The 21,044-nt window shown below is 36.0% G+C and overlaps 5 protein-coding genes and 1 pseudogene across 8 annotated transcripts; 1 reads left to right on the top strand and 5 right to left on the bottom strand.

The window, feature by feature from the left end:
* Nucleotides 1-646: 646 nt before the first annotated feature.
* LOC111494761 (WAT1-related protein At4g08300-like) lies at nucleotides 647-3,256 on the bottom strand. 3 transcript variants are annotated; one of them, XM_023144744.1, is made up of 7 exons: nucleotides 2,999-3,256; nucleotides 2,843-2,905; nucleotides 2,657-2,773; nucleotides 2,341-2,575; nucleotides 2,058-2,216; nucleotides 1,810-1,961; nucleotides 647-913 (listed from the first exon to the last, which is right to left on the bottom strand). In XM_023144744.1, exons 1-7 carry the CDS (start codon nucleotides 3,199-3,201, stop codon nucleotides 727-729), a joined length of 1,116 nt encoding a protein of 371 aa, XP_023000512.1. In that variant the 5' UTR covers nucleotides 3,202-3,256; the 3' UTR covers nucleotides 647-726. The 3 variants fall into 3 exon arrangements, with proteins under 3 accessions (XP_023000512.1, XP_023000513.1, XP_023000514.1); XM_023144745.1 differs by lacking the exon at nucleotides 2,657-2,773; XM_023144746.1 differs by lacking the exons at nucleotides 2,657-2,773; nucleotides 2,843-2,905.
* Nucleotides 3,257-5,446: 2,190 nt separating this feature from the next.
* Nucleotides 5,447-8,115, bottom strand: LOC111494799 (CASP-like protein 5B3). The gene is made up of 3 exons (XM_023144790.1): nucleotides 7,517-8,115; nucleotides 6,000-6,132; nucleotides 5,447-5,902 (listed from the first exon to the last, which is right to left on the bottom strand). Exons 1-3 carry the CDS (start codon nucleotides 7,645-7,647, stop codon nucleotides 5,708-5,710), a joined length of 459 nt encoding a protein of 152 aa, XP_023000558.1. The 5' UTR covers nucleotides 7,648-8,115; the 3' UTR covers nucleotides 5,447-5,707.
* A 357-nt stretch (nucleotides 8,116-8,472) lies between these two features.
* On the bottom strand, nucleotides 8,473-10,242 carry LOC111494764 (annotated as a pseudogene).
* Nucleotides 9,986-12,489, bottom strand: LOC111494760 (1-aminocyclopropane-1-carboxylate oxidase homolog 3-like). 2 transcript variants are annotated; one of them, XM_023144743.1, is made up of 3 exons: nucleotides 11,504-12,489; nucleotides 11,135-11,416; nucleotides 9,986-10,058 (listed from the first exon to the last, which is right to left on the bottom strand). In XM_023144743.1, the coding sequence occupies exons 1-2, from the start codon at nucleotides 12,380-12,382 to the stop codon at nucleotides 11,159-11,161; spliced, it is 1,137 nt and encodes a 378-aa protein (XP_023000511.1). In that variant the 5' UTR covers nucleotides 12,383-12,489; the 3' UTR covers nucleotides 9,986-10,058; nucleotides 11,135-11,158. The 2 variants fall into 2 exon arrangements, with proteins under 2 accessions (XP_023000511.1, XP_023000510.1); XM_023144742.1 differs by lacking the exon at nucleotides 9,986-10,058 and having other exon boundaries at nucleotides 11,037-11,416; nucleotides 11,504-12,484.
* Nucleotides 12,490-13,295: 806 nt separating this feature from the next.
* LOC111494793 lies at nucleotides 13,296-14,746 on the bottom strand. Its single transcript, XM_023144784.1, has 5 exons — nucleotides 14,498-14,746; nucleotides 14,045-14,159; nucleotides 13,875-13,964; nucleotides 13,696-13,794; nucleotides 13,296-13,613 (listed from the first exon to the last, which is right to left on the bottom strand). Exons 1-5 carry the CDS (start codon nucleotides 14,563-14,565, stop codon nucleotides 13,512-13,514), a joined length of 474 nt encoding a protein of 157 aa, XP_023000552.1. The 5' UTR covers nucleotides 14,566-14,746; the 3' UTR covers nucleotides 13,296-13,511.
* Nucleotides 14,747-17,368: 2,622 nt separating this feature from the next.
* LOC111494794 lies at nucleotides 17,369-20,494 on the top strand. The gene is made up of 5 exons (XM_023144785.1): nucleotides 17,369-17,529; nucleotides 19,186-19,300; nucleotides 19,725-19,814; nucleotides 19,910-20,008; nucleotides 20,118-20,494. The coding sequence occupies exons 1-5, from the start codon at nucleotides 17,462-17,464 to the stop codon at nucleotides 20,217-20,219; spliced, it is 474 nt and encodes a 157-aa protein (XP_023000553.1). The 5' UTR covers nucleotides 17,369-17,461; the 3' UTR covers nucleotides 20,220-20,494.
* The last annotated feature ends 550 nt before the right edge of the window (nucleotides 20,495-21,044 follow it).

The raw sequence follows: 21,044 nt of genomic DNA, 5'->3' as shown, positions 1-21,044 counted from the left end.
TTTTTTTTTTTTTTTTTTTTTTTTTTTTTTTTTTTTTTTTTGTTAATTTTTCATATTTGTATTTTTTAATATCGTAATGTAACTTAGGTTATAACATATAGTTGATATTTGTTTGATTTTGGAGGAAATTTATATTCTCTCCTTAAATATAGGTTAATAAAATAATAATTTACTAGAATATTATCTATATTTTTACACTATTTTAATATATTTTGCAAATATAAGGTCGAGAATATTTTTTTTAATAAATATTATATTAAAAAAATGAACTTTAAAATAATAATAAACGGGAAAAAATTCTTGTGAAAAACGTGTGGATATCTCTTCTCACAACTTGACTCACTATTTTCAGACTTGGTTGGGTTGTTCGTTTTTTAAATTATTTTTGAAATATCTTACTTATCTATAATACATTTTACATTAATAACTAAACTCGTAAAACTTAAATATCAAACATTCACAAATCACAACATATTACTGAGGTTGGTATCAAAAGTCAAATATTCATAATTTTCGTAACAAATTAAACACTTCTTAAAACTAAAAATTCAATAAAAATTATTTTATATCTATTTCAAATGTTATTTCAAAAATACCCGTGTATACTATACACTAGACGAAACGAAAGTGAAAGTCTACTCGTTGGTTAAAGGTTAGAGATTCAAACCTGATATTTCATTTATTATAGGTCGAGTCATATTAAAATACCCACTAATTTGATAGGCACTAAGGTTGATGTTGTAGAACATGGTTGGTGGGTGGTGATGCACCAATTTGCAGATCAGGTTGCTGGAAAGTTTCATGCACTGAATCAGATTCCAATTGTGACTTATTTTGAAGCTCGAACTCATCAGATTCTTTGCCCCATAACAGCATATACAGCCCCATAATCACGATGCCTCCACCAACAATGCTACACAATGACAACATTACCAAAAAATAGTTTCAGAAATTGCTATATCAATCCTACTTTGAACTCTTAAAGAATTCATCGAATTCTGTAATTTTCGTGTTTGTAATGACTCAACGCCACAGCTACCAGATATTGTTTTTTTGGGCTTTCTCTTTCATATTTCCCTCAAAATTTTAAAACGTGTCCACTGTGAAAAAGTTTCCATCTCTAACCGATGTGGGATCTCACAATCCACCCCCTTGGGGACCCAACGTTTTCGCTAGCACACCACCGAATGTTTCGCTTTGATACCATTTGTAACGGCCCAAAGCCACCGCTACCAGATATTGTCCTCTTTGAACTTTCGCTTTCGGGTTTCCCCTCAAGATTTTAAAATGCATCCACTAGGGGAGAGAATTTCCCACTCTTATAAGGAATGAAGGAATGTTTCATTCCCCTCTCCAATCGATGTGAGATCTCACAATACAGCCCTCTTGGGGACTCCAACGTCCTCGTTGGCACACTGCCCGGTGTTTCACTCTAATACCATTTGTAATGGCCCAAGGCCACTCCTAGCCGATATTGTCCTCTTTGGGCTTTTTTTTTCGTGCTTCCCCGAAGATTTTAAAACACGTCCACTAGAGAGATGTTTTCACACCTTTATAAGGAATATTTCGTTCTTCTCTCCAACTAATATGAGATCTCACAGTGTTATATTCGAACAAAAGAAGGGAGAAGAAAAGAAAAGACCCGTCTTCGAATAAGATCACTCGATTCACATCTAGCTCTATTGACATAGGAAAAACCGCTGATGAAGAAGATCAATGAATTCTCGAACTCTTAAAATTTATAATTTGATCATTTTTTTTTCTATCATGTTTCATATCATATTCTTGTTGTAGATTGAATTTTCTTACCTCCCCATGTAGAGCTTTTGTCCAAAAACAAAATAAGCTAGAGCAGCCACCAAAACTGTACAAAGTGGATCGAACATGGTCACAAAAACTGGGCCTTTTTCTTCTGTGCACCAAAGTTGTATGTATACTATCAAAGCTGAGCACACAATTCCCTGCAAGAATTCAACTCATACCATCAAAATCTAAAGGCCTTTCAATTTTTAATACCCATTAAACCTAATGAAGGTTGCTTTTGGTCTGTTTCTTACAGAATAGATAATGCACCAAAGATCAATGTTAAGTCCAACACTCCAAACTCCTGGCCTGTGTTGTGTCAACACGGCAAACACACCCGATTGCGCTGCTCCGACCAAGTTCATCCACGTCGATAACGATATCTGTGCTGGGTATCGTTTCAATGTAAATGCCTTCAATTCCACCCCACAATAGATTACATTAGAATATATCGAAAAAAGGTCTTGTTTTTAAGTAACGACACTGATCAGTACATGCATGGAAAATCGATCATTAGAAAAATTAGGGTTTAGGGACCTGCATAATGTAGGAGAGGGCCCAAGAAATGCAGCTTGAAACAGTAAGAAGTGAACCCTTGAGCCAATTCTCATGGAGATTAGAAGCTTTGTGTTGAATATGGATGAAAGGATGCCATGGATTTCTGATGATGGGTCCTTTATAAAAAGTCATTATCATCACACCACCCAATGAAACCGATGTCCCCACAACTTTTGCTATCCCTCTTGGATTTTTAAGGTCAACAATTTCCATTCTGCTCATATAAACCAAACAACGTCACGAATTGTTTGATAACTTTTTTGTTTCTTGTCAATATACATAGAAGTGTAAGAACCTGAACATGACTGCAATTATGAACGTCAAACACGCTATCGTGTTGATCAATGATGTAACGAACGTGGGAGATGAGTATGTCAAGCTTGCAAAGTGCATGTTGAGACTCAAACTCATCCTGTATTTCATTATCCGATCTTTAAAGTTTACGAATGAAAATGGATTAAATGATGATTCAAAAGCTTACCCTAAAAGCGAAAGAACAAAAATTTCCAAGAATAGTGTCCCCGTCATCCTCGGTCTTGTTTTTCTACGTAAACCAACATATATTTTAAAATAGTCTAAAATGCGAAATAAAGAGATAGTAAAGCATAAAACTTTGAAAAGATAATTAGCATGGAACCTTTCGAAGAAATAAGCGAGGGGAAACATCCCGACGCTAGCAACAATTTGTCGATAAGTGATATGGACATGAGGATTCATGCCATGCTTGAAGGAAGCATCCGTGAAGAAATACATAAATGTATAGCCAACCTGAGCAAAAATTATGAGGATATGTGGTTTAAACCTAGTGAAAAACACTCCTAATCGGACGTTCATCGCCATGGCGATGGTCGATATCCTCCGCTAATGCTCCTCTTCGGTTTACGAGCTAATTGAGCTGAGTATAAGAAGGTATATATACAAAAATTTATTGGAAGTATCAAGTTGACAAAGAAAGGTTATTCTGCTGAGCACTTGATATGTATCCATATCAAGTTGTCTCACTCAAATATCTTCTATGGATTCACTTATTCCAAATTCAGAAAGGTCCAACATAAGAACGTATATATACAAAAACTTGCTATTGTTTAGATTGGTATGCAAAAATAACCTAATTTCTCATTACACGCCTTTTAACTCGAAAAGTCATAAACCACGTTTTTTCATTTGACATATGCATACTTCGTACTACTTACCTCATATGTTTCAAAGGTTTCTAGATGTATAATCACGACCATAATGCCATTGCAAGTCATTATAGTTGAAGATACTCATGTGTATCAAAATGTCTCGTTCCATTGAAGATAATGTTTCTTACTTGTATATTTGTGATATTCCTCTCGATTAGTCAATGTTATGGTACCTAGAAGTCAGTAATTTTTTTTTTGGACTATTTAGAGTTCGTTTGTAACGTTAGTACTATCCTAACCCTTCATTTTTTTTATATTGGGGGCATTTTAGTCATTTGTCGTTATTTGCCGTTATCGGATGACATCAGCAAGATTGGAAGAACTTATTATTAAAAATAGATTCTTTTTGCTTTAAGAGAGAACATATAAAAAGATTAAGTTAAGCTTTAGAAGGGTATCATGTTAAATTATGGTAGAGTTCAAGGAGATTAATCAAGATTAAGATTTGATTATTAAATTTGGGAAGATTGAAGAAAGAAAATAGGTTTTTGTGTGAAGCATTCCTTGTGTAATTAGAAGACAATGATGGATCAGAAATTATTGCATTACAAGAATTTATCAGATTTGGGAATGAATCCGATTCTTGAGAATATTTGTGTTTGATTCTCTCATCCAAAAAAATCAAAGAATAATTTTGTTCAATGCACTAACAATTACATTCCCCAATTAGAATTAACTTTTTTGTTAACATCAATTCCAAATAAACTTCTAATGATCCATTCAACATCGCATTAAAACTCACTATTTTATTCAAATTTAGCTCATAAATATGTTTAGAATAACTTATTTAATTTAGAAAATAAGATATTTTTAATTATTGAAAAACAATTTACAATAGAAGCTATGAGTAAATGTTGATCGACTGAAAAGAGAAGCTTGTGTATTATCGACGCTCGGAGCTAAACCCTTATCGATCTTGCTACTACAGTGAAACGTAACAAAATCTTACGGCAATATATATTAGTTCTAGCGTTGATTTTGTGTAATCTCAATTAGTAAATTCAATTGTTAATTTGCATGCGATATCTTTCGATGTTAATCAAGTTCTCAAATTCATTTTCCTTGTCTTTTCAGCTGAGTTAAGGACAACGTGAAGAATTTTCACTTTATGAGCTTGTAAAGCTTTAAGAGAGAAGAGGGAGTAAAGAAACCTTCTCGTGTAGTGATTGAGAACTTGTATAAGGATATTGAATGGACTATTGATGAATCAAACTCAACCCTATTCTTTGGAGTTTGAATTCTCATCGGTGGCTAATTTAGTAGGCTAAGATGTATACATAGTGATTTCAAATTGTAAGGTTAAACATAACCCTTCTGAGAATTTAATACAGTTTTTTTTGTATTTCGACAAAAATGTCTATGATGAAGGCAAATGTCGCAAGGAACAATTCTTTTGCACTTTTGGTACGAGCGAAAAAAAAAATTAAACAAAAGGATCAAAACTCAGATAGGACAGGATAAAAAAAAACAAAAAAACAAAGCAATACCAAGAGTTCCATTAGTCCACTATTTATCGATAAATGACACTCTCTTTGTCATCTTGTGCTAGATGCAACAAATGATGAGTCCTTTTTCTCTCACGAAGCACAAGAGCGCCAAGAATCCTAAGGAGCAAAACTCATTTTACTAAGTGTTCATGAATATAATAGCTCATGTCCACTAACAAATATTGTCCGTTTTGACCTGTTACATATCACTGTCAGCCTCACATTTTAAAACGTGTATACTAGAGAGAAGTTTTCACACTTTTATAAGAAATGTTAGAAATGTTTTGTTTTTTCTTCAACTGATCCCATGTGGATTAGCAATGAGCAAAGGGATTAGCAAACTATATCCATATTAAGGAATATATAGCAATGGTTGGATGGTTAAAACATGAGCTGAGTGAAGAGTATATAGACTTCTGAAATATTCATTCAAATGGCCGACCAAAACAGCCCAAATGGAGGAGATTCTATCAAAAATCTGCACAAGCCCAAAACCATACAACTTTACTTCTATTTCTTTCAAGTCTCATCAAGAAAAAACACGATTCTTTAACAAACTGCACATTAGCATCATTCTATCTCATGTCTTCATTCTTTTGCATTGTACAAAAAATGAAGAAAGATTAGACAGATGTACGAAAACTACACGAAATTACGTGGCTGAAGTCGTCTTCAACCTGCAGCCAATATCCAGAGCATGATCAGTGCTGAAATGGCTATGGTTATCCAGCTTAGAAAGGCTAAAACAACAGAGATTTGAAACTTTCGACATTCATCACCGAAACTGCAGTGTCCCAAATTGCTGAAGAACAAGACGGCTACGCCACCTGAGGCGGACGCTGCTGCCAGAGACAAGGTTGCTGTCACCTGCAAACCAATCAATGGAGAAATGGTTGAACTCCTAGTAGTAATCACAAGACAAAATCTAAAGAAACTAAGAACTTTGTAGGTGCTCAGTTCTCACCCAATCCCCAACTACAAAGAGGCTGACAAGAATGGGGTTATGAAGCATCTTCTTTCTTAGCAATGCATATGCATCTAACAATGCCAACATAAAACTCCATGTCACTTGCAGACCCATTGATGCAATCACATAGCTGCATATCATATCACAAACTAGGAGTTCATTAGGGATAGATGAAGATACATCCAAAGGAAATGGCATCAGTACGTTTAAATTTGTGTCGTATGTCATGTCAAACTTGATCACTTTACTATAAGATAGAGATTTCATTGCATTCAATGAGTGATCACAAAATGTGAGGTCCCACGTCGATAGGAGAAGAGAACGAAACATTTCTTATATGGGTGTGGAAACCTCTTCCTAGTAGACTCATTTTAAAACCTTGAGGAGAAGCCCAAAAGGGAAAGTCCAAAAGAGGACAATATCTACTCGTGGTGGGTTTGGGCTGTTATAAATGGCATCAGAGCCAGACAACGGGTGGTGTACCAGCGAGGATGTTGGGCCCCCAAGAGGGGTTGGATTGTAAGGTCCTATATCGGTCGAAGAGAATAATGATACATTCCTTATAAGTGTAAGGAAACCTCTCCCTAGTACGCGTTTTAAAACCTTAAGGGGGAACCCATAAGAGAAAACCCAAAAAGAACAATATCGACTAGCAATGGGCTTGGGTTGTTACAAATGGTATTAGAGCCAGACACCGAGCAGTGTGTCAGCAAGGACGTCAAGCTCCCAAGGGGTGGATTGTAAGGTCCCACATCAATTGGAGGGGTGTGCAAACCTCTCCCTAGTAGACACATTCTAAAACCTTGAGGGGAAGCCCAGAAAGGAAAGTCCAAAGATGACAATATCAGCTAGTGGTGGGCTTGGGTGGTTACACAAAATCCCCTCGAGTAAGCAATAGTAGTACTTGAGAGAGAAATACATTAAAGGAAGTGTTGGAAGCCATATGACCCGCGAAGGAACTGTTCATCTTGAATATGCTAAACAAGAACAATCATATGGTAGGTTTGAGAGATTTGAACAGATCAACCGAAGAAATATATGTTCATTCAGGTTGAAGACAATCTAGAAAGTTAAGATATAGCCAGTTTCTTTCCTAATAAGCTTCACCTAAGGGATGTTTATAAGCATTAATATAAAGCATAATCTACATTGAACTTCTCACAAAGTTTACTCATATCAAATGAATAAAGAAGAATAGATAGAGTTAATGCTAAGCTCAAGAACACAAGAGGATGTTTGAAAGCACTGCAAGAACAGCTCTAGATAAACAAACAAAGAACTATAACCCCATCCCAAAACCCCAAATGCCCTGTTCAATTATTCAAAATTATAGCTATTTCAAAACTAAAAGGAGCCAAACCACAGCAGAAGGCAAGGATCACATCCAATCATAAAATCCTTATTCTCCATTGAAATGTAGAACAAAAACCCTTGAAGAATATTCGTTTCCAATCACAATCAAGAACAATCAAAGCCAAAAGAAAGAGAAGAGAAGGGTAAGAATCAAAAAATACCAAAAAGCTGTGAAGTTATAGAAGCCAACAGCAGTAGCCATGGAAGCAACAGAACCAGCAGCAAAAACGCATTGCAAAATCCTCAAAACAAAGGCAGTCAAAGTCCCTGGAGTCCCAGGAAAATCCAACATATTTCCCCTTTTCTCCAAATCAAAACGCACTCAATCACAGATCCCAAATGCAACAAAACCCCCCATTTTCTTCTCCCACAATACTCCATCCACAAGCCACAGAAACTCCTCAAATCCCCACCATTTTACAAACCCATTAAAACCCAATCACCAAAATCGAAACGGATCACAAGAAAAACAGAGCAATGTGGGTATTGGAAGGTTCTGGTAAGTGGGTTTTTGAAGCGATTAACAAACAAGGAAGGCATCCATGGATGGATCTTCGAAGGGTTGAAAATGGAAAGAAAGAAGTGAAGAAAAGAAGGTTAAAAATGAGAAATGGGAATCCCTAAAGGGGGTTCTTCGGCGGCACGCGTTGATAGGCCCACCATATCCCCTGGATTTTTTTGGTGGGGTGCGGTCAGTTGGGGAGTGGAAGAACTAATTTGAACGAAATTGGTTAGAATATTTCTTAAAAGAAGACAACTTTGGAGGTTGTGAAACTTGTGGGTGAAGCACTCAAGAGTGGCCTTCAGCTTACTTTAACTTTACTTTTTATTCATATTCTTACTATTCTTGTTATGATGTTGTTAATAAATTGTATCTCATTTGGTATGCTTTCAAGAATTTAATTGATATCTAATCTTAATATTGGATATCTATATGTGAAAACACTTTTCATATATCATAATTTGTGACTCATATATATACATTAGGCAGTGGGAGTTTCTGAGACTTATTTCCATCTTCGACCTCATTTAGCTAATGAAGAGAAATCTTTAGATTCTGTCTCATGAGTTCAATATTTTTAAAATAGACAAATATATAAGATCTAAAATTGAATAGTGTGCCTAATAATTCAATATGCCTATAAATATTTTAAAATATGAAGTCTATAACTCATTAAACACATTGATTTCACGTAAAACATTTTACAACTTAAACAAGTCTAATTTACAACACTCATCCAACCCATTTGAAAAGTGCAGCTCTATAAATTTTTTAGGATCGACTTGTCTATATATTGGAGGATTGTCTTTAGATAATAGCTCTTGTTCATACAATTTTGAGTTCTTCACATCCTTTCCCATGTATGGTCGAAACTGGCTTGCTATTGAAGTTCGTGGCCCTATCTCCTTTGCTACCACCCAGTGACTCACACTCACGATTTTATCGTTTGAAATGATCTGCTCGAATCGTGAAACAATATATTAATATAGTCTCAAATCATTTACCTAAACTTTCAATATTGTATCTAAACTAACTTGATCTAAAATTTCAAAAATACACAAAGTAACCGCCCAAGTCTATCCCTACGAGAAGTGTCCTCTTTGGATGTTTTTTTTTCCGGTTTTCCTTCAAGATTTTTAATACACATTTACTAGGGAGAAGTATCCACGCCCTTATAAAGAAATGTTTTGTTCTTCCTACAGGGCGACAGCGTTCTAGCTGACACTCGTTTCTCTCCAATCGATATAGTTTTCCTCTCCAATCAATGTGGGACTTTACAAAGATGGGTTAAGAAGAACTTACCTGAAGGAAATCTCCAACGTTGATTACAAGGGCTCCATGCAATGGGGGGACATCGAACCATTGATTGTCATGCAAGACTTGGAGGCCACCGATTTGGTCCTGTAAAAGTATGGTGATGAAGGCCACATCGGTGTGGTTGGTGGTGCCAAGGGTCAGGTCTGGCTCGGGGCAGGCTGGATAGTAATGGCCTAACATTAGGATACCCTCTGCGCAGCCCATGCCTTCAAATGGGTAACTCCAAGTTCAAGAGCTTTTGATATCAGCTCAAACAGAGTTGATCCCAGTTTCTTCACTTGCTCTGTGTATTCCATCACTATCTCTCTGCCAAAAATGCATTCCAAATCATCATTTTCTTAGTGGGTTTTGTTTCAAATTTATGAACTTTTACCTGCAAATTTGAGGGATCTCCTCGGGAAGGGGAAGGCTGGGAGCCATGGAAAAAGAAAGGGTGTCTCTCCAATTAGCCGCTTTCGATTGGAACAGATCGAAATTCGAAAAATAGCTCACTTTTTTGGTATGATCCCGGCTGTAAAATTGTTTCTTCAACTCTGGATCTTGTTCATGAAACCCACGAACCCCATTAATTATTTGCTCCAGAACTTCCACCGGAATCCCATGATTCACCACCTGGCAAAACCCCCATTTCCGGCAAGCGTTTCTGATTTCATCCACCACCTCTTCGATGCTGCCGTGGAGATCGATTATCGGAATACTCGACTCTGACTCTGTGGCGGCGGTGTTGGTATGTGGTTTGACGTGGCAGTGAAATATAGAAGGGATTTTGGTTATTCCAGCGTCCAACAGCCCCTTCACGTCGGATTTTGTATTCTCGAACGCTTCCAACTGGGATCTTCTCGAGTTGAGTGACTCGGTTTTAATGGCCGCCATTATGATCGTACTTGAGTAAGAAATCTAAGGAAGAAAAATCAGCTCTGTTTTGCAGTGTGTTGTTGGAGTTACAGAAATGAGATATTTGAGAATTAGGATTGAGTTGAAATGTGAGGTGGATATTATTTTATTTTTATCCTTTACTTGTTCATGGTTGATGGAGCAAGAATTCTGATGGGTTAGGTGTCTCGCTCTTATATCATTTATAACAATCTCATTCTACTACTACTTGTTCACTAGGGAGAGGTTTCCATGCTCTTCAGTTGGGAGCGACTGCTCGGTGCAAGACTCTTATACCATTTTTGTTGGGAGCGACTGCTCGGTACATGATATAGTCCGTTAGCAGATATAATCCGTTTTGACCCATTACGTGTTAGGAATCACGACTCTCCACAATTGTATGATATTGTCCGTTTTGAGCATTTTGGACTTCCCAAAAGGTCTCATACAAATGGAAATAGTATTCCCCACTTATAAACCCATGATTTTCCACTAAATTAACCCATGTGTGGCACACTCCCAATAATCCTCAACATTACTCATTGCTCTCAACCTCACGGTTGTAAAACGCTTCGACTAAGATGAGATTTTCACACCTATAAAAAAAATATATTTTATTCTCCTTCCTAACCCACGTGGGTCCTCATAATCGCACAAGTTCATAACTCACTCATAATTGAGATCTGATCAAATGAAGTAGGCCCTTTTCTCTCCTAATCTTTCATTTCCGTATAGGTATAATTTGATCAAAACAACAAAGAATATGGGGAAAAGCCTTGGAATCTCATCCCAGCCCGCCTTAGATTCCATGTCAATACCCTTCTACCCCTATTCTCCTTGTCTCAACGGAAAGTTAGGGAGGCAATTAGAAAGCAAGTGTTTCGGACTCGCATCAAGGCCATAGAATCTTCTTTGACCAGGGTGGATGGTAAAGAAAGTCCTAAATCTGACCAAAGTTGTATAGGATCACGTGTAAAATATTATTCTTCCCAAATAAAGAGTCCGATCTTATTCATATACTATAAATGAGCAAACTCCATACAAATAAAAATCTTTCTTATGGAGAAAAATGCACAAGATAATATACCGGAACCAACAGTTAGAACTCTGATCAAAGCTTGAACTGTTCAAGCGCAGAGACCCCATTAAGCCCTTTAGTATAATAATGCGCCACAAAGTTCTTGATCGTCGTTTCTCTATAAACCGCCGGCTTCTCCTCCGAAATCAACTCCTTTATCGGCCCATAAACCTTCCTCTCACTCTCCGGCGGAAACTGGTACCTGAAAAAACACGCCACCGATATCCTCGCCCCTTCACTTTTCGCCAGCACCCTATGATTCACGCTCTTCAATCGACCATTCGAAACAAGCTTCAACAACAAAACAACCAAACAAATTCAATAATCCCAAACAAACTCCAACATTCAATCACAAACCCATTACCCTTTTCAATTCACCTGTAACATATCGCCGATGTTTATCACAAGCGCGCCGTCGATTGGCCGGACATCAACCCACCGGTCATCATGGCGGACTTGAAGCCCGCCGATTTGGTCCTGTAAAAGCACGGTTAAGAAACTGCTGTCGGAGTGGTCGCTGGTTCCAATTGCGAGCTCTGGTTCAGGGCAGGCTGGGTAGTAATGACCGAAGAGGACAAGCCCCTCGCCGCAGCCGATTTCGTTCAACCGATTGGGGCCGAGCCCTAGAGCTTCGGACACCAATTCGAATAGGGTTTTCCCTAATTCGAGTACCCTTTTGGTGTAATTAAGGATTATGTCCCTACAGATTAAGGGCATGTCTTTGGATTCGGCCCCTCGTGGGGCGATCGCGCAGGTTAGTGTGTCTCTCCAATTTGTAACAGGGGCTTTGTAGAGATCGAAATTGGTGTTGTAGAGTACCGTTTTGGTGTAGTCGCGAGAGTAGAATTGCGTCTTTTGTTCGCCATCTTGCTCGTGGAACCGTCGGATTCCGGCGAGCATCTCCGCCGTGACGGTTGAGGGGACGCCGTGGTTGAGGATTTGGAAGAACCCCCAATTTTCGGAAGCGTCTCGGATTTGGTCGATTATGATGGATCGCAATTGGGGGTTTTGGGCCGTTGAGTGAAGATCGATGATGGGGATGGTGAAACGGGAGTCGTCCGATGGTAGGGCGGCCGTGGAGGAGGACTTCTGGTTTTGGTGGAGGAAGATTTTTGGGAGGTTCGTCAAGCCCGAGTCCACCAGTCCTTTTACCCCTAATTTTGATTCGTCTAAAGCTTTCAATTCTCTTTGCCGGTCGTAGGCGTGGTTGACTGAAAGCTTCTCCGCCGAACTCCGACCTTCCGCCGCCGTCTCCATTTTTGTTTCTTGAGGTAGCTTTTTGCAGTACCCTACTGACCGCTGCGATCGGTATTAACTTTTCTGGATAAAGATCAGGATTTTATTGAATCATACAAAAATGTATTGTTTATTAGTGTTAGACCAACACGACTCTCCACAATGGGTATGATATTGTCCACTTTGAGCATAAGCTCTCATGGCTTTGCTTTGGGCTTCCCAAAAGACCTCATACCAATGGAGAGTATATTCTTAGATTATAAATCCATGATCATTCCCTAAATTAATCGATGTGGGACTTTCATCATCCAACAATTAGTATTATTATTATTATTTAAGCTCAACTTGGCTGCTAGCTATTGAAACCTACCTTGATCATAAATTCCAATTTATGAATTTCAACGGAAAATCTTCAACCATCAAATTTTACAATAATTTCCGTTTTAAATTTAACCTAATTAAACTCAACCCTACTGTTAAAATCTTCAATAGTTTATAGCTTAATTTGACTCAATCGAGTAATCTTATTTATAAACTTTTTTAAATTTATAACCCAACATAAATTACATGAGTTTTATCACAATATCTACTAGCAATTAACTTAAGCGGTTACACAAATAGTATTAGAATCAGATACTTAAAAGTGAATTTAAGCTGTTACAAAAGTGAGCACAAATTATCATTTCTTTTTACTAAAAAAAAAATAAAAAATTAAAAAATAATAATTTTGAATTTAATATGTATTGACATAACTTAATAAATGTACTAAAATATATATTATTAAATTTCATTAATATACTTCAACTTTAAAAAAAAATAAAAAATAATAATTATGCCTAAGATACCAACGATAAAAACTTTCTAAGTTTAACAATATACCATAATTTTCAAAGAAATGTATTGATTTTTCTTTCTTTTGATAAGAAAAAGAAGAGAAATAAACTTAAAATTTATGTGAAATAAATTTCATTACAATCACATAATCCCCGACTCGAAAATACAAGAAAACATCCTCAAGTTCATATCACAAACCAAAATAAAAGATTCAAAGACAAGAGGATCATCATATGAGTGTTAAGCTACTAAAAGAGACCTACAGACAACAAAAAAACATGCGCCGCCCTCCCTCTCCTCAGCTGATCATAAAAATCTATGATGTTTTTGATTTGGGATTCCTCTTCCCTGCTTGTCTCCTTGGAATCGAGTTCTTCATGCCGATGAAGAACAGCAATGCTCCCAACAATGCCAGATTCTGCAACAATCATATCACCCAAAACATGTCAGCGTTTGGATTGTAACAATCTGATGATTCATCATTCATGGTGTTCAATTACCTGAGTGAATTTCACAAACAGTTGGTTGAATTCCTTCTTCTCCACATCGTAGTTGTAGAAATCGTACAAGATCGGTGTAGCAATAGCCTGATGCAAGATCTGCCCACCAAGAACACCACCAACATTCAACAAAATTCAACCCATTGGTTTCAAAAACTAGATATGCTTATCATACATACCAGTAGAAAGGCTCCAATGGAGCTATTGAAGATGAACAGCAGACTTCCAAGGCCCTTCAACGCAATCGCACTAGCCACAAGATGTAAGATCTATACACCCAACAACAAAGCTCAGAATGCCGCTTTGAAATTAAGAATTAATGAGAAACTGATGAACAACATTTTCTCACCTCAACTTTTGGGAAATTCAACCCGGTATGAGATTCGAAGTTGCGAGTGAAAACGTTGAATTTCGGCTTCAGATACCTGGCCGCTGATCCTCCATCAGTACCAAAATCATTGAACCTAAACAAACAAAAACAAAATCAAGATCCAAAACGATTTTGTCGATCCCTCAAGTGACTATCTAAAAAAATCCAAAAATCAAAGAAGAACTAAACACGCTGTCATTTCAACTCACAGATCTGAACACATAACAGGAAGAAACAAGGCTAACAAGACTTCAAAACAACAGCAACATCCATGATTTCAAAATTTAAGAGTTCATCAACTAAAACCCTAAATCAGGGTTTTCTCGACACACATTTAGAAAGTGACCCTACACCCGAAAATTCAAATTTCCAGTGAAGAAACTTCAGACTAGTCTAAAGAGCAACAAATTAAAGTAGATCTGAGTTGCTTACTCTTGCCAAGCAGAGAGAACGAAGACCGAGACGAAGAGAACTCTTCCGACGAACGAAACAAACGCCATTTCTGCAAGAAAAAACAACTCCGATACAGATACCGATTCCGATTCCGACCGAGATCTCGAGCCCGAAACAAGAGGAGAATAAAAAGAACAGGAATAAAGAAATATAGATTTTTTCTTTTTCCTGTCTGAAAACTTCGTTCCGTCTCCTTTCGTTTCCTCTGCTTCTCTCTCTCTCACGCTCCTCTGCTAAATATAAACTCGGCGCGACTGTGGAATTTATCCGTACTCGCTTTCGAAATTGACTGTATTGACCACCCCTTGCGGTCCACGTTTCTCCAGCCAATCATATTCGTTCATTTGGCAATAAGTTTGCCATGTGTCAGTTTCATCGAGCCAGTGAGAGTGCGTACGTGGCTTTTACGGAATTTTGTCCTTGTATTTAAATACCCGTCTTTTTTAATATAATTTACAATATTACCCTCTGTAATTTCTTCCATGTAATTATCGACTGTTATCCATTATTTTTAATTAAAACTTATTTAGTACGCGACGTAAAAAATAAGTAATTCAATCAGAATATTCCAATAATTGTTGTATAGTATATTTATAAACTATAAATAACAATAAAATACTAGATTTTGTTTATTTTTTAACATCATATTAATTAATAATATTATTAAAAATTATTAAAAATAATAGTTCAGATTACAGACTTATAACTAACCTACTTTTATACAAGCTTATACTCAGACATGACAATATGACAATATTGTAGAGAGTCGTGACTACTAATAATAATAAATATAATTTTTAAATTTTAATTTGGTAGTATAATTCAAACTTTCATAAATTAATATATTCATAACCGATCGAGAGTTATTAATTTATAATTTAGGGTTTAAACATGAAATTTTAATTGATAACTTAACCTATAAGTTGAATGTAATGGAGCTGGAATTTTTAAATTTTTTATATTTGAAGATGTTTAGTGGAACTAACGTGGCAATGACTTTATTTTTTCTTTTGGAAAAAAAAGTAAAGCTTAGTTTGGAAAAATCAGATTCTCACCGATTAAAGAAAAAGAAAAAGATAGTGGAAAAAAAACTATGAATTATTGGTGTGATTTTATTAATAATAATAATAATAATAATAATAATAAGATATCTAATTTTCTTTACAATAATTATGCCAATAATAACTGGAAATACAACTCAGCTACGAAGCAAATCACGTGATGCACGTGAAGAGAGTAGCCATCCCAAACTTTACGTTTTAGGATTGAACGGCTGAGATGAGATCTGAGCTGACCCAATCTATTTCTCCACTTTCCATCCTTTTATTTTTAAAATCGAATGATGTGAGAAAAGAAATTTGAGGACGTTGTGAATATTTAAAATTAAAAATAGTAAAAAGAATAGAATATTAGAGTTAAAATATTATTTTAATTTTATATATTTTCTATTTTAGTCTCCATATGTTTAATAAATTTTAAAATTGTTTCATTTTTAATTTTGTTTAATAAAATCGTCTCTATTATTAACCTCTCTACAAATAAGTTTTTTCTTAAAACAAAATTATTATTATTTAGCCAAAATTAATTTTTTATATTTTAAAAAAGTATTTATTAAAAAAGACAAAAAAAAAAAAAAGAAATTTAACATAATTTTTCTAAATGGGAAACCTAATAATAAATTAATTGTACCTTATATTCCACTCCACCTTCAAATAAATTGATGCATAATAATGAATAATGGGTAGGTGATGAAATTGGATTGTTAAATAGGTGGCATTAAATTGTGTTATAATTAGTGAAAGTTTGGTCTTCTTTGAATGCTACATGTTCTTATGCCTTTCCCATTTTATTTGTATTCATAACTTCCAACTCTTTTTGTGATCTATTTAATGCCATTTATTAAAAGGCGGCAATGTGATTAAATTCATTTATGTTATTAATAATTATAATTTAAACAGTAAATATATATTTCTTTTTCATTTTTCAAACACTAAAAAATTAGCTTTATAATTTATTTATTTATTTATTTTTTGTATCTTTATATAAAATATGATAGATCTGGAATTCATATTAATTTTTCTCGTGATCATAATTATTTTCTTAAATTAATTATAAATCCAATCCCAAATTGTATGGTTGGATAAGACATGTAATTTGCTAATACACCATTTATAAATTCAGTTAAAATGTAGGGACTGGAGAAGAAAAGGGAACTGAAAAAGTCCCACATCGGAAAGGCTGGAGGGGGAGAGGGAACTAACCTGTATAAATATGGGCTGACACTCTTCTTCATAAACGAAGAGGATTGGTTGGCTAAATATGCCGCGCTCGCTTAGACATGGCCGACATAATTTGTTGAAGCTTCAATAGGGTTGGCTCAATTAGCCGACCCTTCAATTCTCTCCCTTCCGCAAATTGATTTTATTGTCAAAATAATAATACTAAATGAAATTGTTAGCTTTAAAAATATTTTTAAATTAAAAAAATTTAAAGCACACGTCCGGATATGTGCTATTGTAAGTTAAAAATTATGTGCTTTTAATTGATAACTTGCATTTGAAAAAATATCTTTTACCTTAAAAAAATTTGACTTTTTAGAAAGTAAAATCTCTTACGATACTTGCAATTCACTATTACTTGTTGATATTGATATTAAAAATATGGTAAAAATGCGTAATTAAAATGAGAATTTATACATCTTTGTTTGTGTGATAAAATTAATTAAAAATATGTAATAACCTATTAATATGATATAGGATAAAATTAATAGAAAATACTAAAATAATTTTTTTATTTTATTTTAAAACCAAAACCCAGTTGATGGACGATTGGCTAGCGATCTGGAGTAGGTTTAATTTTATCATTTTAGTCTCTCTTATAATTTCCTCTGGTTGGACTCACAATCTACAAGGTTTTGATTAAAATCCTTCTCTCTCTCTAGAAATGGGGTTCTTCTCTTTCCTTGGTCGGCTACTCTTTGCCTCCCTCTTCATCCTCTCCGCCTGGCAAATGTAATCTCTCGAACTGATATCATTTTTCTGTTTATTTGTTTCCGATTATCATCGATTTCTGGGGTTTGTAATTGATGCCGTGTTAGATGATTGGCTTTGTGTTTTAACTGATTTTAGTTTTCTATTGGTTCAGATAATTGTTCTCTTTTTGGGATTGATATTCTTTTTGTTGATTGAGTCTACTTTTCGAAATCGGAGTGTAAGTGGGCTTTCTTCGTTTTCAGAAATTGAGGGGTTTAAGGGATAAACGAAGCCTTAATCGGAGTTTATTAGTGTGGACTGCAAGGTTTTTTATTGCGTTTTTCTTGCGAGCTCTGTTGGCAACTTGGATTTTGAGCTATCGCTTCTTGAGATTCGATTTAGAATATTGGGTATTTTGACGAATTGTTGTTAAGAAGTTGCAGTTTTAGATGATTCTTGAGGACCCACTTTACTTTCGGGTCATTGTTGATATTTGATCGTTTGAATTATGCATCGTCTGATAATTTGTTTTCCAGTTCAGTAGTAGTTTGAAAGGACGAAATTACCAGATTGTTGTATGTTCTTGATTTCATTTTTTGTGTTTTCAGCTAGATGGACCTTTCCAAATCCTTTTTCCAGGAATCAATCTTAATTACGAAAAAATTGGCGAAGGTTTTCAGTTTTCACCTTTGGGCAATGCAAGTGTTGTGTTGCTTAAGTTGTGTTAGATAGATTTATGTTCTCTTGTTTCTTCAACCTTCTATTCTTGCCTCGTCAATGGTAATAATTATTCTAACAACACTGATCCTAGAAGCTTCCCATTTCTCCTATTTGCCATGGGTTTCTTGTCAAACATGATTCAAGTGACCACAAAAAAATAATATGTAAAGGAAATGGAATATGTCGTGTGAGATCCTACATCTGTTGTGGAGGAGAACGAAACATTCTTTATAATAGTGTGGAAACCTCTCTCTAATAGACGCGTTTTAAAAACCTTGAGGGGAAGCCGTGAACAATATCTAATAGTGGTTGGCTTGGGCCATTACAAAGGGTATTAGAGCCAGACACTGGGCAATGTATCAGCAAAAAATTGAGTCCCGAAGGGGGGTGGATATGAGGCGGGGGGTGGATTGGGGAGGGAGGGTCCCACATTGATTGTAGAAGGGAACGAGTGACAACGAGGACACTAGGCTCCGAAGGGGGGTGGATTGTGAGATTCCATATCGGATGGGGAGGAGAACGAAGCATTCTTTATAAGGAGATCCTACATCGGTTGGGAAGGAGAGTGAAGGATTCTTTATAAGGATGTGGAAATCTCTCCCTAGCAGACGCGTTTTAAAAACTCTGTGGGGAAGTTCGAAAGGGAATGACCAAAGAGGACAATATCCACTAACGGTGAGTTTGGATCGTTACATGTCTTTTTATCTTTTTTTTTTTTTCTTTTCTATTGAGAATCTGAGCTTATATTGAGGGAAATGGAATAAAAGAAACGTAACATGTCTAACGAACACTGAAATAAAGTATTCTATGTTGTCTTCTTGCTTCGTGTTAAAGCCTAGTGGGCCTGTAATTATTGTTTTCTACAATAACTCCATAAACTCTTGGCTTATAATTTGGTTGGGATCTATGTTCTCATGCTTCATGTTGTCCAATTTTTTGCATTTACGTCCATCTTGATAAGGCGTCTATGTATAGGTTCAACGAGTTTGGCACTGATGGTGGACCTGCTGCAAAGGAACTGCTTCCAAAGTTGAACACTCTTAGGTCAAACGTCTCTGCTAGATTTGGATTCAACCTTCCTGTCATTGATGTAAGCTTTGATTCTTCTGTGAAATGAACCGAGTCTTCATACTTTTTGTGAGATCCCACGTTAGTTGGAGAGGTGAATGAAGCATTCCTTATAGGCATGTTGAAACCTCTTCATAGTGGACGCGTCTTAAAACCTTGATGGGAAACCCGAAAGGGAAAACCCAAAAAGGACAATATCTACTAGCAGTGGGTTTGAATGTATCAGAGCTAGACACCGAACGGTATGCCAGTGAAGACGTTGGCCCCCCGAGATTGCACATTGATTAGAGAGGTGAACGAAGCATTCCTTATAAGGATGTAGAAACCTCTACCTAGTAGACGCGTTTTAAAACCTTGAGGGGAAGCTTGGAAGGGAAAACCTAAAGAAGACAATATCTGCTAACGGTTTTTCCGTGTCGTATTCAGATTGTGAGTTCATTTTATAGGTTTCCCATTTAGTTGCTGCATTCCTGTCTCTGAAAGGCATTGGCGGGCTACTCTTTGTTTCTGGGAGTCAGATTGGAGCTTATCTTCTGGTGGAATTTTCTTTGCCTCTTTTTGATTACGCCTTTGTTACTTGGCAGTTTATTCTCTTTCCCACTATGACACCAAAGTTGGTTTCTGTATGCAGCTTCTCTACTTGGCAATTAGCAGCCCAATTCTATTTGATTTCTTCAACTATGGCCGTGGGAATTCCCAATATAACCTACTATTGAATGATTTCTTATTGGTCAGTTGATCTAATTGATGTACTTTTACACTAAGTCAATTCGTTCGTTCATGTCCCTGCAAGCTTCCTTCTTCTGGGTTATGATTCGTTTTTCGTTTTTGCTTTGCAGCACGTCGCACTTGCTGGTGCATTGCTCTTCTTCATCGGAACGAAGAATTCGATTTCGAGGAGGCAACAGAAGAAGAAGGCACACAAAGCCAAAACAAACTAGAAATGTAAGAGAAACCACTACTTCAACTCGAAATCGTTCCTTTTAATTCCCTTCGCCCAGGTCGGGGCTCGGGTGGAAAGATGGGATTGGATTGCTCGATATTGATGTGGGTTTTCAAAAAGCTTCTTATTTATAATTCCTTTTTGTAATCATAGGTTTACTCATTTAGGAATTTTAGTCCACTTTTGACTGTCAAATGGATATGAAGGGATTTAAGCATATGTTTTTCTCCATTCAAACTGTTTTATGAGGATTAGAATCTTTTGTTGAGTTAACCTTATTTGGAGAATCATCTAAGGATATCTCGGCAGAAGTCTCGTATCAATAAACATGTTTTTAAACCGAACCATCATTTCCTGAGTCTGTTTCATGTACTGTGTGCTTTTTTTATAAAAAAACTTATGTTGGTTATTTTGAGTTGTAAAAAGTACATGATTTTACGATGATTGATTGTAACCAAATGTTTTACTTATCATGTATGAAAATGTTATGTTTTATGGTTGATTTTCAAAGCAAATTATCTGGATCATTAGTTACACCAGTAATTCGAGCTATCAATGAACAAGTGTTACACATTGTAACCCTCCACCCACTTATGATGAAGTGATAATATATCAAGATACTCAACGAGGATGTTTTAGGGCATAAAAAAAAAAAGGCAAGCAAACTCGTATTACATTTTCTCGTGATAAAAATATATAATTATAATTATTTTCTTAAATTAATTCCAATTATTGAATAAGGCATGTAATTTGCTAAAACACAATTTCTATAATGTTAAGTTCTAAATATATAGAGAAAAAGGAAGGGGAATAGGGAGAGTGA

The sequence above is a fragment of the Cucurbita maxima genome, unplaced genomic scaffold, assembly GCF_002738345.1.
Source record: "Cucurbita maxima cultivar Rimu unplaced genomic scaffold, Cmax_1.0 Cma_Scf00020, whole genome shotgun sequence".
Taxonomy (NCBI): domain Eukaryota; kingdom Viridiplantae; phylum Streptophyta; class Magnoliopsida; order Cucurbitales; family Cucurbitaceae; genus Cucurbita; species Cucurbita maxima.
The sequence above is the reverse complement of the archived record's forward strand: the minus strand, read 5'-3'. Positions and strand labels throughout refer to the sequence as shown.

Excerpts from the sequence above, each read along its gene's own strand:
- LOC111494761 (XM_023144744.1), bottom strand. The coding sequence starts at position 3,201 with ATGGCGATGAACGTCCGATTAGGAGTGTTTTTCACTAGGTTTAAACCA. Across the intron at positions 1,962-2,057 it reads TTTGGTGCATTATCTATTCT|GGAATTGTGTGCTCAGCTTT; the intron begins GTAAGAAACAGA and ends GAATTCTTGCAG. Across the intron at positions 914-1,809 it reads CAAAAGCTCTACATGGGGAG|CATTGTTGGTGGAGGCATCG; the intron begins GTAAGAAAATTC and ends GTCATTGTGTAG.
- LOC111494799 (XM_023144790.1), bottom strand. The coding sequence starts at position 7,647 with ATGTTGGATTTTCCTGGGACTCCAGGGACTTTGACTGCCTTTGTTTTG. Across the intron at positions 6,133-7,516 it reads TATAACTTCACAGCTTTTTG|CTATGTGATTGCATCAATGG; the intron begins GTATTTTTTGAT and ends TATGATATGCAG. Across the intron at positions 5,903-5,999 it reads TCTTTGTAGTTGGGGATTGG|GTGACAGCAACCTTGTCTCT; the intron begins GTGAGAACTGAG and ends ATTGGTTTGCAG.
- LOC111494760 (XM_023144743.1), bottom strand. The coding sequence starts at position 12,382 with ATGGAGACGGCGGCGGAAGGTCGGAGTTCGGCGGAGAAGCTTTCAGTC. Across the intron at positions 11,417-11,503 it reads ACATCGGCGATATGTTACAG|CTTGTTTCGAATGGTCGATT; the intron begins GTGAATTGAAAA and ends TTGTTGTTGAAG.
- LOC111494793 (XM_023144784.1), bottom strand. The coding sequence starts at position 14,565 with ATGGCGTTTGTTTCGTTCGTCGGAAGAGTTCTCTTCGTCTCGGTCTTC. Across the intron at positions 13,795-13,874 it reads CCATTGGAGCCTTTCTACTG|ATCTTGCATCAGGCTATTGC; the intron begins GTATGTATGATA and ends CTTGGTGGGCAG. Across the intron at positions 13,614-13,695 it reads TGTTTGTGAAATTCACTCAG|AATCTGGCATTGTTGGGAGC; the intron begins GTAATTGAACAC and ends TGATTGTTGCAG.
- LOC111494794 (XM_023144785.1), top strand. The coding sequence starts at position 17,462 with ATGGGGTTCTTCTCTTTCCTTGGTCGGCTACTCTTTGCCTCCCTCTTC. Across the intron at positions 17,530-19,185 it reads ATCCTCTCCGCCTGGCAAAT|GTTCAACGAGTTTGGCACTG; the intron begins GTAATCTCTCGA and ends GTCTATGTATAG. Across the intron at positions 20,009-20,117 it reads TATTGAATGATTTCTTATTG|CACGTCGCACTTGCTGGTGC; the intron begins GTCAGTTGATCT and ends TTTGCTTTGCAG.